Source organism: Chrysemys picta, chromosome 4 (assembly GCF_011386835.1).
Source record: "Chrysemys picta bellii isolate R12L10 chromosome 4, ASM1138683v2, whole genome shotgun sequence".
Lineage (NCBI taxonomy): Eukaryota > Metazoa > Chordata > Testudines > Emydidae > Chrysemys > Chrysemys picta.
This window is the reverse complement of record NC_088794.1, coordinates 91,777,413-91,792,211: the sequence shown is the minus strand read 5'-3', so window position 1 is coordinate 91,792,211 and position 14,799 is coordinate 91,777,413. Positions and strand designations below refer to the sequence as shown.

At 43.3% G+C, this 14,799-nt stretch overlaps 1 protein-coding gene across 10 annotated transcripts in view; it reads left to right on the top strand.

Moving 5' to 3' along the window:
* Positions 1-1,625: 1,625 nt before the first annotated feature.
* The window catches only part of TMEM62 (transmembrane protein 62), a 46,858-nt gene continuing 33,684 nt past the window's right edge, over positions 1,626-14,799 (top strand). For 2 of the 10 annotated variants that reach the window (XM_065593033.1, XM_042849440.2), the window contains exons 1-3: positions 1,626-1,762; positions 12,029-12,140; positions 13,478-13,615. Coding sequence is in view for 7 of the 10 variants with exons in the window: in XM_042849440.2 (XP_042705374.1) it covers positions 13,576-13,615 (40 nt within the window). In the remaining 3 variants the exon portion in view is untranslated. The other 8 variants (XM_005284638.4, XM_005284637.5, XM_065593031.1 and 5 more) reach the window with 7 other exon arrangements.

Sequence of the window (14,799 nt, the reverse complement as noted above, 5' to 3'; positions counted from 1 at the left end):
GGTCAGGGCAGTCAGGGGACAGGTAGGGGGTAAGGTCCTAGGGGGGCAGTCAGGGGACAAGGAGCAAGGAGGCTTATATAGGGGTGGGGTCCTGGGGGGCAGTTAGGGGCAGGGTTCCCAGGAGGGGGTAGTCAGGGGACAAGGAGCGGGGGGGGGAGTTCTGAGGGGGGGAAGTCAGGGCGGGAAGTAGGAGGGAGTGGATGGGGGCGGGAAGTAGGAGGGAGTGGATGGGGGCGGGGCTAGGGCAGGGGCGGGGCTCCCTGGGTGCACACCCTAATGGAATGGGCTGTGCACGCCTATGTTGCCAATAAGTTCTAAAGGAATCTCCATGCAGCCATCCTTTTTCAAGGAGGGTTGTTGCAAGAAAGTAATACAGAAGTAAGAGGGGATGAATCCTAATATTGCCAACTCCAAGTATTAAAAAATTGAGTCTCTCCCTCTGCCACCCAATTCATGAGATTAGTTTAAAACTGAGATTTTTAAATTAATACATTTTGAGTTCTTTTTATTTTTCTCTTGTCTTTTGTGCCCATTGGGTGCAAATTTTCAAGTTTTTCGAGGGTTAGAAAGTTACTTCTTTTTTTGAAAGCAGTCAACTGAGATTTCTTCTTTTTCAAGACCTAGGCTCTAGAGCCATAATACATATGCTAATACAATCAACAAGGTTTTAAGAAAATCACCCACTAGCAGGAGAGTCAGCACTGATGTCCTTCAAGTACGTGAGCTGCACATAACAGGACTCCAGCCAGGGGTGAAAGTAACATTAAGCACTTACTGGTATGGGGGCCTGGCTTCGGGCCTCGAGTGGAAGGGGTGGGGCCTCGAGCAGAAGGGCTGGGGTTGAGGGTCAGTCTCCCCCAGCCAGCCCATCCGCGCTGCCTGGCCCGCACTGCCCGAGGCTCTGGCCGCTGCGGCAGTAGGAGTGGCCGGGAGCCCCATGCCCTTTTAAATCGCCGGCCCTAGGGCAGCTGTCCCTTTTGCCCCCCGTCAGTGGCCCCGGAGGGGGGGGGCATAAGAGGCAACATTAATGCACTGCCATGGCAGCGCTTTAAGCTGGGTCCTTTGCCGTGACAGCGCTTTAATGTCGACTGCGTACAAAACGGTACCGGCGGTAGGGTGACCAGATGTCCCGATTTTATAGGGATAGTTCTGATATTTGCAGCTTTTTCTTGTATAGGCTCCTATTACCACTCACCCCTGTCCCGATTTTTCACACTTGCTATCTGGTCAGCCTAACCGGCAGCCACTTTTTACCGGTACGCCATACCAGCCCATATCGGCCCACTTTCACCCCGGCTCCAGTGGGAACAAAGCTGGGACCAACACCTGTGGGGGAAATGTCACACAATGATCGGTGAGATTTTTGAATCAAGGGTAAAACATTTGCAGTAAAATCCATCAGCCTGACAATGGGGGAGTACATCAATTAAAACATGATAAGTTATATAAAAACAGCCTCCACAGCCGGGAGGAGGCCTCCTTTCCCCACCATATTAACTCTTGGCAAGGCCTGCCGGACTCAGTGCGTTGAGCTATAGTCCCATTCAACTAACTGGCACCTCTCCCCTCCCCCACTGACTGCAACGGGAACAGGATTAGCGCAGGGAGAAACAGGAGTCCTCCAAGAAGACCATAGAAAGGAGGAAGTGGCGGCCTGACAAGCCATCGCGCGAGGGTCCGCTCTGGCCGGGTAGATGCGGGGCGGAAGCGGTGAAGCCGGCGGGGTTGCCCGGAGAAGGGCAGGCGGCGGCCGCAGCGACGGGTGCTGCCCGGGGTGGTGGGTGAATGAATGGTTGTGGGGCAGGGGAAGATGCTGCGGCTAGCGGCGGGGCTGCTGGCGGCGGCCCTGGCGGCGCTGCTCCTGGACTGGTACGGCCAAGCGGGGCCTCAGCGCCCGGGCCAGCGCCGCCCCTTCGCTCGGGAGCCGGCCCCCGGGGCAGAGGCCACCAACCTCTTCTGGGTGGTGCAGGTGAGTGGGGGCGGGGCAGGATCCCGGCCTCCGTGTCCGGGGGCGGCGGCTGCAGCAGGCTGCGCTGCCCTCTCGGTGGCCGCTGGTGCCAGGCTTGTAGGGCGGGGCAGCCTGCGCGTTACCATGGCGATGTCTCGGGGCTGGGAAGCGTGGCCGTCTGGCCTGGCTTGGCGGCCGCCCACTGGCTGCAGAGGGGTTCCCCTGAAGTAGAGCAGCGTGGCAGTGACTGGTGTGAGGTCGGGGGATGTCATAGCCACGGTGATGCACGGCCATGAGAGCTAGGGACTAGAAGTGTCTGGCTGAAATATATTTCATGTTCAAAGTCTCTCACAATGTCTATCAGTTTTTGACCGGTTCTCGTAGTGATTCTGCCCTGAAGTTTGTACGGCGATGGCCTGACTATATCATGGTGAAATGGCAGTGGTGTGGAATGTGATGTTCAATCTGCATGTCACTCATGTTGTACTAGGGGAATGTTGTATTGAAATGTCAACATGGCGCAATGTGCTGAAGTTTTGCAGGCCCTGGAAGTGTTAATACTCTTGCAAGTCCAGGTTCCTGGATGCAAGATCTCTTAGCAGCACTGAGGTGTCACCAAAAATATCAGCATAAGTGCCAGCCCTGTGTTGGGGTGAGCAAAGTGTGGCTTGGGTTGGCCTCCTGTTACGTGTGGAGGAGGTGTGTGAGGTGGGTGTGGGTTATTCCTCTATATAAATAATGAGTGTCTGCAAGCTGCTCCTATTTATGCAAGTTGTTGCAGCTCTCAAGCTCTTGGCAAGTTGACAGTGTTGATCTTCCTTAGGCTAAATTCTGGCATCTTTCCCCTAGTAAACTGGAAAATACTTTCCTTTTCCCAGTCTCTCTCACAGTTAACTGTAGGTGATTGGGCTTGACCAGTTTACCAGACTGGCTGGAGGATTACATCTCTTTGTTTGAAGTACTGTATTTTCTGGCGTATAAGACTACTTTTTAACCCAGGAAAATCTTCTCAAAAGTCGGGGGTCGTCTTATACGCCGGGTGTCGTCTTATAGGGCGGGTGCTGAAACTTCCGAGCCAGACTGGAGAATCTGCGGTCGCCGCATATGGTGGGGGGAGCTCAAAAACGGCCGCGGCCGCATCCCCGCCCGATGACGAGGTGAGGGGGCGCCTCACCAGGAAGGTGTAAGTGAAGGACGGAGCAAGCTGCAGGCGTCCGGGACGCCCGGGGTATGGAAAAAAGAGAGAGAGCGGCGCTGTGCCCAGAAAAACACGCCTCTTTCACCCGTCTGGCCCGCCCTTGTAGCCTATTACCGTACCTCCTTCTCTGCCTCTCAGATCTCGCTCCTGAGGACTGCAGTGAAGCGGCGCAGGCGCGCATGTGCGAGATCTGAGAGGCAGAGAAGGAGGTAATAGGATACAAGGGCGGGCCAGACGGGTGAAAGAGACGTGTTTGCGCTACCGCTCTGATAGTCTTGGAGACAGGGAGGGCTGGGCAGGCAGGGAGAGCTGACCAATCCAAGCAGGCTTTGTATACAACAACCAGCCAATCGCCGGTAAGGTACATCGCTTGCCGTGATTGGCTGGTTGTTGTATACTGGGTACCACATACAGTACAGCACCAGTATCTGTACCTGTTCATACAGTATAGCACCAGTACATACAGTACAGTATACAAATGTCCAACAGTCAAAACCCCATCATGGCTCCACCAGCAAGAAGAAAGAAATATGAAGCCAGTTTCAAACTTAAAGTTGTAAACTTTGCCATGGAACATAATAACTGCGCTGCTGCAAGACAATATGGAGTAACAGAAAAGATGGTTTGGGACTGGAAAGCAAATGAAAAAGCATTAAAGAGTATGCCAAGGGGTAAGTGTGCATTAAGAAGAGGCACTCCACATTGGCCAGAACTCGAAAAACATGTAGCAGACATGGTGAATGAGCATCGCCAAAACGGTTGTGTAGTGACACGAAATAAAATACATTTGTTTGCACTTCAGTGGGCCAAATCTAACCCAGATCACAGCAACAGATTTAAGGCCACTGTATCCTGGTGTACTAGATTCATGGGAAGGCATAATATGGTACTGAGGCAAAAGATGAAAATTGCCCCAAAATTACCTGCAGATCTTGATAGCAAAGTAAATAGTTTCCATCGATACGTAATACAACAGCGCACTAAACATGGCTATGTGTTAAGTAGTATTGGAAATATGGATGAAACTCCAATGAATTTTGATATGGTTGGAAATAAAACTGTCCATCAAAAAGGTGAAAAAACAATTTTAATTAAAACAACAGGACATGAGAAGTCCAGTTTTACAGTGGTACTAGGATGCACAGCTGATGGCGCCAAACTGAGACCAATGATTATTTTTAAAAGAAAAACAATGCCGAAATTCAAGTTCCCTGTTGGTTGTTTTGTACATGTGAATGAAAAAGGCTGGATGGATGAAGAAGGGGTAAAGCTATGGCTTGATAATGTATGGAGCAGGCGACCAGGTGGACTTATTCAAAAATGTAGTCTACTGGTGTGGGATATGTTCAGGGCTCATTTAACTCCCAGCACCAAGCAAATGCTTGCAAGACTAAACACAGATGCGGCAGTTATTCCTGCAGGATTGACATCGTTGGTACAGCCACTGGATGTGTGCCTAAACAAGCCATTTAAAGATCGCATTCAAGAACAGTGGAATGAATGGATGGTTAGCGGCGAAAAATCATTCACAAAAGGAGGAAACATGCGTGCTCCACAGTTGGATGTTTTGTGCAAGTTTGTCATAAAAGCCTGGAATGATATTGATGCAGAAACAGTAATCAAGTCTTTCAAGAAGTGTGGCATATCAAATTCATTAGATGGTATGGAGGATGACTACTTGTGGCAAGATGAAGAGGAAGCCGAAGCTGAGACCACACCATCTGATACGGAATTCGATCCATACGATGACTGCCTTACAAATGTATCACAAGATGTCATTGATGTACTTATGATATCAGATGACGAACAGGAGGATTTTGAAGGCTTTTAAAGGGAAACTGTCACGCCAGCAAAACCTGTAAAAATACCATAGCTTGCAGTTATGATGGGCGTTGCTAACTCGCCAGGGACTTGCCCGGCACTTGCTCTCTCTCTCTTGTTTGTTATCTTCCTCCTATCATCATCAGTTCCAGTTTGGTTGACAGCTTAGAAAACAAACAGCATGGCAGCTCCCATGGGTTTATTGTCTTATCCTTCCTTTCAGCTTTAGAGTGAATTAGGAAAAGTTTAATCCACTTGCACTGTTTTATGTTTACATGTTTGATGACAAACATCCTTATGTTTATAAGTGACAGTTTTCCTGCTAAGTACCTGCATGTCATAAGCATTTGAATTAAAATTACCATATTGAAATCAAATCTGATGTTTTTTTAATTTTTATTTGGTGTGCGTTGGAAGAGGGGTAGTCTTATACGGCGAGTATATCCCAAACTCTATATTTTAACTGGAAAAGTTGGGGGTCGTCTTATACGCCCAGTCGTCTTATACGCCGGAAAATACGGTAGATATGAAAGATGAGGGAGCTCATCCAGTTAAGTCAAGGGTTAATATCCTAGTGATACATCCAGAGTCCTTCTGCCCTCAATGGTGGTGCTGTTCTGGGAATTATATAACTGAGGGACGTGGTTAAATTCCTTTCTAGCATCAAAAAATATTATTAGTTATTACTTCTAAATATAATTAAAAGTTAAAACACTTTTTAATTCATATTGGTTTTTATATAAAATGTTCTAAAAATACCAAATTAAGATTTTAGTGTAAAACTCATTGATAGCATCTGAACTGGGTTGTCATATCTGAAATCTTTCCTTGGCCTTCGTTTTTTCTCGTCTCTGTTGTCCAGTGCACATCTATAAGATTATATAAATGTTTAGATCATAGAATCACAGACTCTAAGGTCAGAAGGGACCATTATGATTGTCTAGATCCATCGGCACTTGGTGTTTAACGTGCACTAATTTTTTATGTACTTACAATAAATTCAGCTGAGATGTCCTGTATTGCTGCTGCTTAGTTATACTCTTCATTTGTAATTTTTTTTTGACTATTTTGTAATGATTCATCCACCTTTCATGTTTATTAATAGGTTCCTGTGGTTTTGTAGTAGCTCCTATTTATTGTTGATATGTGTTTTTGTTTTGTTTTTAATTGAGCTATATGCTACATTTGACACTTCACTTTTATTCTGGTAAGTTTAGGGGGGAAATCTGCCCCTACATATGCTCAGTAATTTACTAACTTCAGCTGGAGTTCCTTGTGCATAATCAAGAGTGTTATTTTGTCCTCCTATTCTTCCTCCCACTCCTCTTCTATGGGTTTTCACATATTTTAAGTTATTTTAAGTTACTTTTCTTCAACTCATGTAGGGCTTGTCATCATTGTAGAGTTATCTCAAGTTATAAATCAAGTGCTGCCACAACTCAAGTCCCATCCACATATCAGAAACCTTAAGTCAATGTGTGGTGGTGCTTTTAACTCAAGGTGACTGGCCCACCAGAGATATCTGCTACAGCTCAGGTTAGCACAACTTGTCAGCTGCTAACACAGTCACTCTGTTCAGTAGTCACTCTACAGCTAACCCAGAGGTTCCCAAACTTTTTGCTTGTGTGACCCCATTTTGAGACTTATTGTTTCCTATTACCTCAGAAAGGAACAAAGCAACATAGTTGTCGAGGAATCCAGGGAATTTACACATTAAGTACATTAATTAATATGCTGTAATGTGACACGAGTTTGCATGTTGCGACACAGCCTCTCGAAATCCAGTGGCATGGTAGAAATTGCACATCTAATCTCTGATATGACATCAATGGTAGATCAATACTGAGACTTGATAGACACAAGTGTGCTGAATCCAGCTTCACACAACTATGTGCTCGAGAATGGTATCATCAGTTTGAAGGTGTATGTTGAGAGTGAAGGATATTCATTCTTGACAGTGAACCAGAACTCTGGGAGAGAAAGTTGGGCATATGTTTCTTGAAAGAATCGATTGCAGGAAATTTAGATGAGCTGGAAAATCCATGGCATCAGGCTTGCACTGAAAAGGATTTCGCACTCAGAAATACTTTGTCACATCTAGGTTGGGGGAAAAAGGATGCAAACTCTTCCTCCAGCTGGCTGAGATGCTCAGCCATCACTTGTCTGGGAGGTTGAATAATTCCATTGTGAGTCAGGAACCTGCAAAGTTGTGGGAAGGATTCATAGTTGGTCTTCAATAGATTAGTCTTCCAGAAAACAATTTTCTTCATGAATCCTGTGATTTGATCAGTCAGCTGACAGATGTGGGTGTTCTTTCCTTGCAGACTTGTATTCATTTAATTCAGTTTCCCAAATATGTCTGTGATATAGGCAAGAAGGCACATCTTTCTTTGGTCACACAGAAAATCAGTGAATTTACTCTCTTTGCAGTTCATTGCATATGCATGCAGCTCGTCTCTTAGTTCAAAAAATCATACCAGTCCTCTCAAGAGCCAAAGAGCTTCAGTGTGGAATAACATGTCATGATCAGACCCCTTTTCTTCACACAGTTTTGCAGACAGAATCTTGCGAAGAGGCTGAATCTTGATGTAGTTCATAATAGACACGACCTTCCGCAAAACTTCCCCTGGACTGGACTCAGAGCTTTAGATGCCAGCTGTTCTCTGTGAATCACACAGCAGAAGGAGCAACTTTCTTTACCAAGGCCCACAGACCTGCTTTGTGGCCTGTCATAGATGTAGCTCCATCTGCACAAAAGCCCATCAGGCGATTACATGGTATATTTTCGTCTTGCATGTAGCACATTGAATATCCCTTGTGCTGTCTCATATCTGGAAAGAGGGAGAGAGAACAGAATGTCTTTGGGAATTGCACCTTCTCATCTGTATTTGACACAAGCCAAGAAATGTTCATCGTGGTCCTGAGTGCTCACATCAACTTGAAGAGCAAAAACAAATGTATTTTTTCAGATGGTCCACCAGTGTGTTTTCCTGATCTGCAGCTATTGCCTCAATCCTTTTCAGGGCCACTCAGAGGATTCAGGGAGCCTGGGGTCTTTGGCGGCAGGGAGCCGCCGAATTGCCGCCGAAGACCCGGCACTTCGGCGGCGGGTCCTGGGGCGGAAGGACCTCCCACTGCCGAAGACCCAGAGCGGAAGAAGCTCCGGGGGCCCGGGCCCCGCAAGAGTTTTCCAGGGCCCCCGGAGCGAGTGAAGGACCCCGCTCCAGGGGCCCTGAAAAACTCTCGTGAGGGCCCCTGCGGGGCCTGGACCCTGGGGCAAATTCCCCACTTCCCCCCCACCCCCCCCCACCCAGGCGGCCCTGATCCTCTACTTCACTACGTTGTTGGAGACTGGTATGGCTTTGAGTTTGTTTGCTTCAGTTTCCCACACATGTTCACCATATTGATTTGCAGGTGGCAAAATCAAAGTCCAGTTGAGTGAAGCTTTGAGGTGTGTGCAATGTGGTAACTCACCTCAAAGGATGCCTTGGAGCTTGGTCAGAGGCTGACACCGCTCTCTAGAATTGTGATTGTTGATATGAAAAGTTCTTTCCGGCGCTGGAAAAATGACCTTTGGTTTTCTAATGTGTATCTTGTGAAGGGTTTCGTAGTGTGACTCAAATTTATTAGGCTTCTTGCTTTTGCTAGATAATACTGTGTGACATTGCAGGCACTTTGGCGTTTCTTTGTTCTTGACCAAAACACTGGTGAAGCCATACTCAAAGAAAACCTTGTTGTATTTGTGAACACGTTTCTGCCAGGGGTTGAAGTAGATACTCTGTGTAAAAATGAGTCCATTGTGCCTCTTTTCACAAATGAGCAAGAGGAATTCACTGTTAAGCAAATGAGGCCAGGACTTAGAAAGACCCTGCATGGTGATACTAGGGCACCACAGAGTCAGTGACTTAGAATGATTCTTTATCGAGTGCCAACAGGGTACTCAGCATGGCATAAAAGAAGATATAGGCCCCCCCTTAAGAAGCTTACAAGCCACTGCAGATTCCCATCTCAGAAAAGGTTATCACAGGCTTCTGTGAGCTCCAGCAGAGAGGATGCTCTGTTGATAAGGCTGCTGCCCACAGATAAGGATCTTCTGTATTGAAGTCCCTCCTCTGGATGCTCGTATAGCTGGACAGTGCAGCAAATTGGTGTTTGCATAGCCAGCATGTCCAGACCTGCTCCACAGATGCCACCCCATGAGGCCGCCATTTTGATCTACAAAATAGTGGCCTCTGCATAATGTGACCTTGCACACACCATACGTGTGAAGTAACACCATGAAGAGGCCACAGTTTTGTAGAGAAAAATGGTAGCCTCCTAGCATTGCGATTGTGGAGAAAGTCTGGCCAGGTTCGGGGGCAGATAGCATTGTCTCGCAGACAACTCTAGCCTGTTGGACCCATGAGCCCATCTGCTGATGGCGTGACTTCATTTGGAGTCATGACCCATAGTTTGGGAACCGCTAAGCTAACCTCATGAGTCCCTTCCAGCCCTTTGTTTCTATGAGTGTTATTTTGCAGCTTGGCTGCTCTCACTCAAGCTAGGCTAATTAAAGAGGTGTTAACTCAAGTTACCTACACTGAAGTTATCTCTGCAGAGAGAGTTTTGTCTTTAATTTCATTAATATTGAAATGTTCCTGACTTTCAAATATATCTTTATTAAATCTGCAATCTTATCAACCATGTATAAATCTTTAACAGCTGCTTTATCATTAACCCGCTTTGATTAATTTCCAAAGGCTAAATCCAAATAGCTTCTGATCTTGGGGGAAATGTGCTCCTGGCTCCCTGGTAATTCCACAAGGCTAATTCCAGGTCAGTGTCTAGATATAAATCCACACGATCAGTACTCTGGCCTTTTTTACAGCCCTTCTTTTATCTGTATGAACACTTCCTGCTTTGCTTTCTCCTGCTATCCTGCAGTTCTGTAAATGTTTCCTGTGACATGTCTGCCATTTCTATATTAGTTGTGCACTAGTCTAAACTGTCACTTACGTTATAGATATTTTGAATATGTGGTTTGTTTTTCCCCCAGATGGAATCGCCTCCCTTGTCCATATGGTCACTCCTCCAGTTCAGCTGTCATTTTGGCACATGTTGAGATTTATTTCCTTCTCCCATCCCTGGTATCTTCTGTGATTCTCATGGAGTCCTGAGGATCTTAATAACTTTCAAATCTTTCCACTTCAACAACCTCCATACTCCACATTACAGTCAACATTCTTTTAGCTAAGGAGAACTGAAACTGATTCCTTCCAGTGCCTGATTATGTCATTGCTGTGTAAGAAAAACACTCCTTTCTGTGCAGCGCTCCCAGGCCCTGTTATACGTTCATGATTATTTTCAAGGAGATAGCAGGGAATGGTTCTTGTTTGCATTCCGGGGGACATTACGATGTATAAGTTGAGTAGGGAAAACTACATTTTTTTTTCTTACCATAGGGTCAGTAATGCAGTGTGTGATAAGTGTGAGGAACACATGCACAAAATGTCAATCTTACATCAGCATATTTTTAAAAAATAAAATATGACCTACCTTTAATTTTTCAGCAAATAAGTGACTAAACAGTGAGTCTTCATTTTCCTAATATCAGTTATATCTCACATGTGATGACAACAGGACTAGATGGAGAGAGAACTTTGAATTAAACTCTTATTTTGCAGTATGACTTTTTTGGATCCCTGATTTAAAGGAAAACTGCAACTTATTTTCAGTAGTTTTATCACTTTATTTAGGTGTAAAAATGAGCAAATTGTACAATCAGTAGAACTTCACTACTTTTCACACCGAAGATGACAGTTTTGCCGCACTTCTCAGTGAAGGTCTAATTGAGCTGTTGTAGTGAGGTTTCATATTACTAAGACCTCATTATTTTCACAAAATATTTATTAGTATTTAGCATCAAACGTAACACGTCAAATAATGAATATGGTATACTTATGATGCATTACCTTTGCTTTTTTATTGTGCTATCTCTTTAATCTCTAGTTCATTAATTTGCAATCAGCATAACTATCATTAGTACAGATTAGTGAGGTTCATAATATTTTGAAATAGCTATGAAATTATAACGATTATTATTTGTTTACTATACATTTATCTGTCTTGGGGTCCAGCTCTGATATAGAGAGAACTCCCATAGAGATTGGTGGGAGATTTTCTTGTATGAGGACTGCAGAATCAGGTCCAAAGAATTCTTATCATTGCAGTCAGTCTTCCTTCAAATGGCTGAAAAATAGGGAGGAAGCTATGACTATTTTTTATTATTTTGCACCTCTGCTGCTTTTTTAGATTAGCTATAAGTGTTTGTGTGAGTTTGGTTCTTATAAAAATGAACTAATAACTTAAATTAGAGCCCGCTTTATTGTTGGCAAGTACTGTGCAATCTTCCACACAAGGCACGTCAGTCCTAACCTGCCTTATGTACAAATGGCCATGAAGAGCTATGAAATGGACAATCTAATTTTCATTTGTGAGGTATTCAGGATTTGAACACCGGTCTCCTGAGCTGAAAGACTAATGTGTAGTAATCCATTATATCTAGCTTAAAGAAATGTGATTGAAAGTTTTTGCTGACAAAGTAAACCATAATTCAAACAAATTTGTTCTGTCTGGTCTTTTTTCAGTCCTATCTAACCAAATAATTTTCAAATGTGGAATTATTTGAATGTCTTGGTTCAAAAGAAAAGCTGCCTTCAAAATATATGAAAGGTGTAGTAATCCTTTTTGGGTAGCCCTCACATTGATGAAGGCATTTCTAATTGATCCAGTACACTTTTTGTTTAGTTGTTTTAATAACCATCTTTGTCATTCTTGAGATAAGACTTGTCACTTGATCTCTGCATGGGTGATTTTTAGAAATCTTTGAGCAAAGCTACTGGAAAATTATTTGGGTCCTGGTCTAAAGCTACTAATTTATTCTCAAGTCCTGTTTAGTTTTAGATGGCTCTTGCTTTGCAAAACATTTAGAGTTGTTTCTGGCAACAATCTCTCCCTAAATATATATTTTTGGTCTCTCCGTCTGTGATACAATACCTTTATCCAATATATTCTTTCTGTAGGTATCAGACATTCACATCAGTAGGTTTCGGGATCCCAAACGAGTTCCTGACTTTGAAAAGTTCTGTTCTGAAACAATTGATATAATTCAACCAGTGCTTGTTCTAGTGACAGGTAAGCAATTCAGAAATTATATTTCTTCCTCTCGACCCTTCCTTGGTAATACATTCAGACAAGTAAAATGTCTAGCTTCTCAAAGTAAAATGTCAAAGCTTAAGGCATCTTAAGTAATGAAAATCAAATTGCAGCTGAAAAAACAGTTGTTAGTCCAAAAAAAGATACTTTCCTACACCCAGCAGAATTAGCATTGTTTTAATTTATTCTACAGGTGCAAGCAGAATGTTTATAGTGAATTTTTAGTGCTCATAACCACTGACTGTGACTATGTGGTGCACATATTGGGTGCATTCTGAAGTTTTCCTTACAGTTCTGCCAATGCATATCAGTCCTAGGATCTGTACTGAGACCTATCAACTCATTTCATACACAGACTAAAAAACAAGCATCAGATTTGGTGGTGGAGCTCAATATGTGTATATTCTGGGGGTAAAAAGAATAACACCTATTCAGTTATATAACCTTTTTGTAATTGTGAGAACTCATTTTTACTTATTTGCATTGCTCATGTTCTTTTGACCATATGTCATATCAGGACTAATAAAAGAGACATAAGCTGTTTATTTAACTGTTCTGCCACAATTATCAATATGGATCAGTATTTATTAAATGATCTGAGGAGACTTTGCAGTAACAGCTGTATGAAAGACTCCAGAATCTAAGTGCTAGCAGGGTCACTAGGTAGAGTTTGTACCGTAAATGAATATCTCATTTGTTGTGCAAAATTGCTTCCCAGACAGCTTTTTGCATAAATTCTAGCAGTTCCGAAACATTTTAATCTATTTTTAAAGATAGTTAAACAATGTGCATCATTTAAGTAAAGGAAGAAGGGTTTAAAATACAGACTCCTAGGAAAGTAAAATGAAAATGTGAACAAAGGGGCGGGGGGACACCTCATATTTTAATCAGTACTGAAATGGGCGATGGCTGATCTTCTATACCAGGAAATGTAGCAGTTAACTTTGTGACAAGAAGTTTTCATTATTTGTAATTGAGGATTCTGCCTTAGTATTTTCAAAATGTAATGCAGTCTTGTAAAATCTTTCTTGCTTATAGGCAAGGATGTGGCATTAAAGAGTGCTGCCATGACATGTTAAACACAAGTTTGAATGTAACTGATCGCAAAGGCAGGGCACATATAGTGTAAGAGGGCTTTACCTTTATAGTAATAAATCTAGTACCAAATGGCAGTAGGCACTAGAATGTGTTCACAGAAGGCCTGTCATTGTGTTGAGCGTAAGGCATGTGCGCTGCATGCTTGCATTATATAGCTCTTCTGTGTGATTTATGAAGAATGTAGCATGTAGTTCAGTCTTGGCCTTGTGCACTTACAGGTGATTTGACAGATGCCAAAACAAAAGATAAACTGGGCTCTGAGCAGATTGAGGTGGAGTGGCAAACTTACCAGTTGATCCTGAAGAGATCAAGAGTCATGGAGAAAACCAAGTGGATAGACATCAAAGGGAATCATGGTAAGAGAGAGCCAAGAAACTAATAGTTTAATGAAGGACCCAAATAATCCCAGGGAAATAAGAAACCTAGTCTAGTCAAATGAAAGTTGTAGGCAACCTTCCATTTTAAGATGCTAATATTCATTAAGATACTGGTATATGTTATGAACTCCTAAGATAGGGTTGCCAACTGAGGGCCCAATTCATTGAAGTCAATGGAAGTGTTTTTGTCTATAGGGATTGTAGGATTGGGCCTTTAGAGAACAAGGAGAAAGGCTTTCCCTTGCTTCTTGCTGCTGACTGGCTAATAACTGAGTAAAATGTTTAAAGGAGCTCATTTAAACAAACAATCACATAGATAGGTCTAGCTCCTGACACATAGAAGGGATTTCTGAAGGAGTTTCTGTAACACTTCTGCAGTTTTCATAAATAACACCTTCTTGACCAATTAAAAAACTAAACTACCTTAGTTTCTCTACCTCCACTTGTAAAACATTTAGCTTATGACTACTTTGTTCTCTTTGAGCTTAAACCCAAATGAGCAGTCAAATTATTTCCAATGTTAAATTAATTGCAGCAATAATGGAAGCAAACAAATAAATAAATAGGTTCAGCTTTCAAATATGGAAAGGCTTTCTGATCAGTTTACAAAGTTCATTGCACCAGGGATTTTTGTTTGGTAAATGTTTCCTTTAGGTTTCTTATTGTGGGACAAAAACTGTTTTACAACATTGAACCCCAGTAAAACAAATGACACGGAAATGAATCTTCTGTCAGGTTGTTACCAGAGTGTCTCTTTACCTGCTCCCAGTATGTGAGTTGATGCTCAGTGAGAGAGAATGAATTCTGTCTTTCCTCTCATATCTACTTGGTTATGCAGCCTCACAATTTCATTAGTTTCTACTTTAGCTCCTTCCCTTGTTCCCACATGGTAGGATTCCTATGTAGTTAATGAATTTAGAGATGAAACCTGATGTACCTTTCTTCTTCAATGAAAGGGTGTTGGTTATATCCCTGAAAACTACAATGGGGAGTTTCAACAACTCATCACTCTCCTGACAAGCAATTTCTTGTGAAGGGAAATTCAGAAGCATACTGATCACCGATAAAGGACTGTATTGAGACTGCATGGTGCATTCTTCTCATTATTCCACAGTCCTCACACCCTGAAGGACCCTCATCATAGTGAATTCCCTTCACGGTGA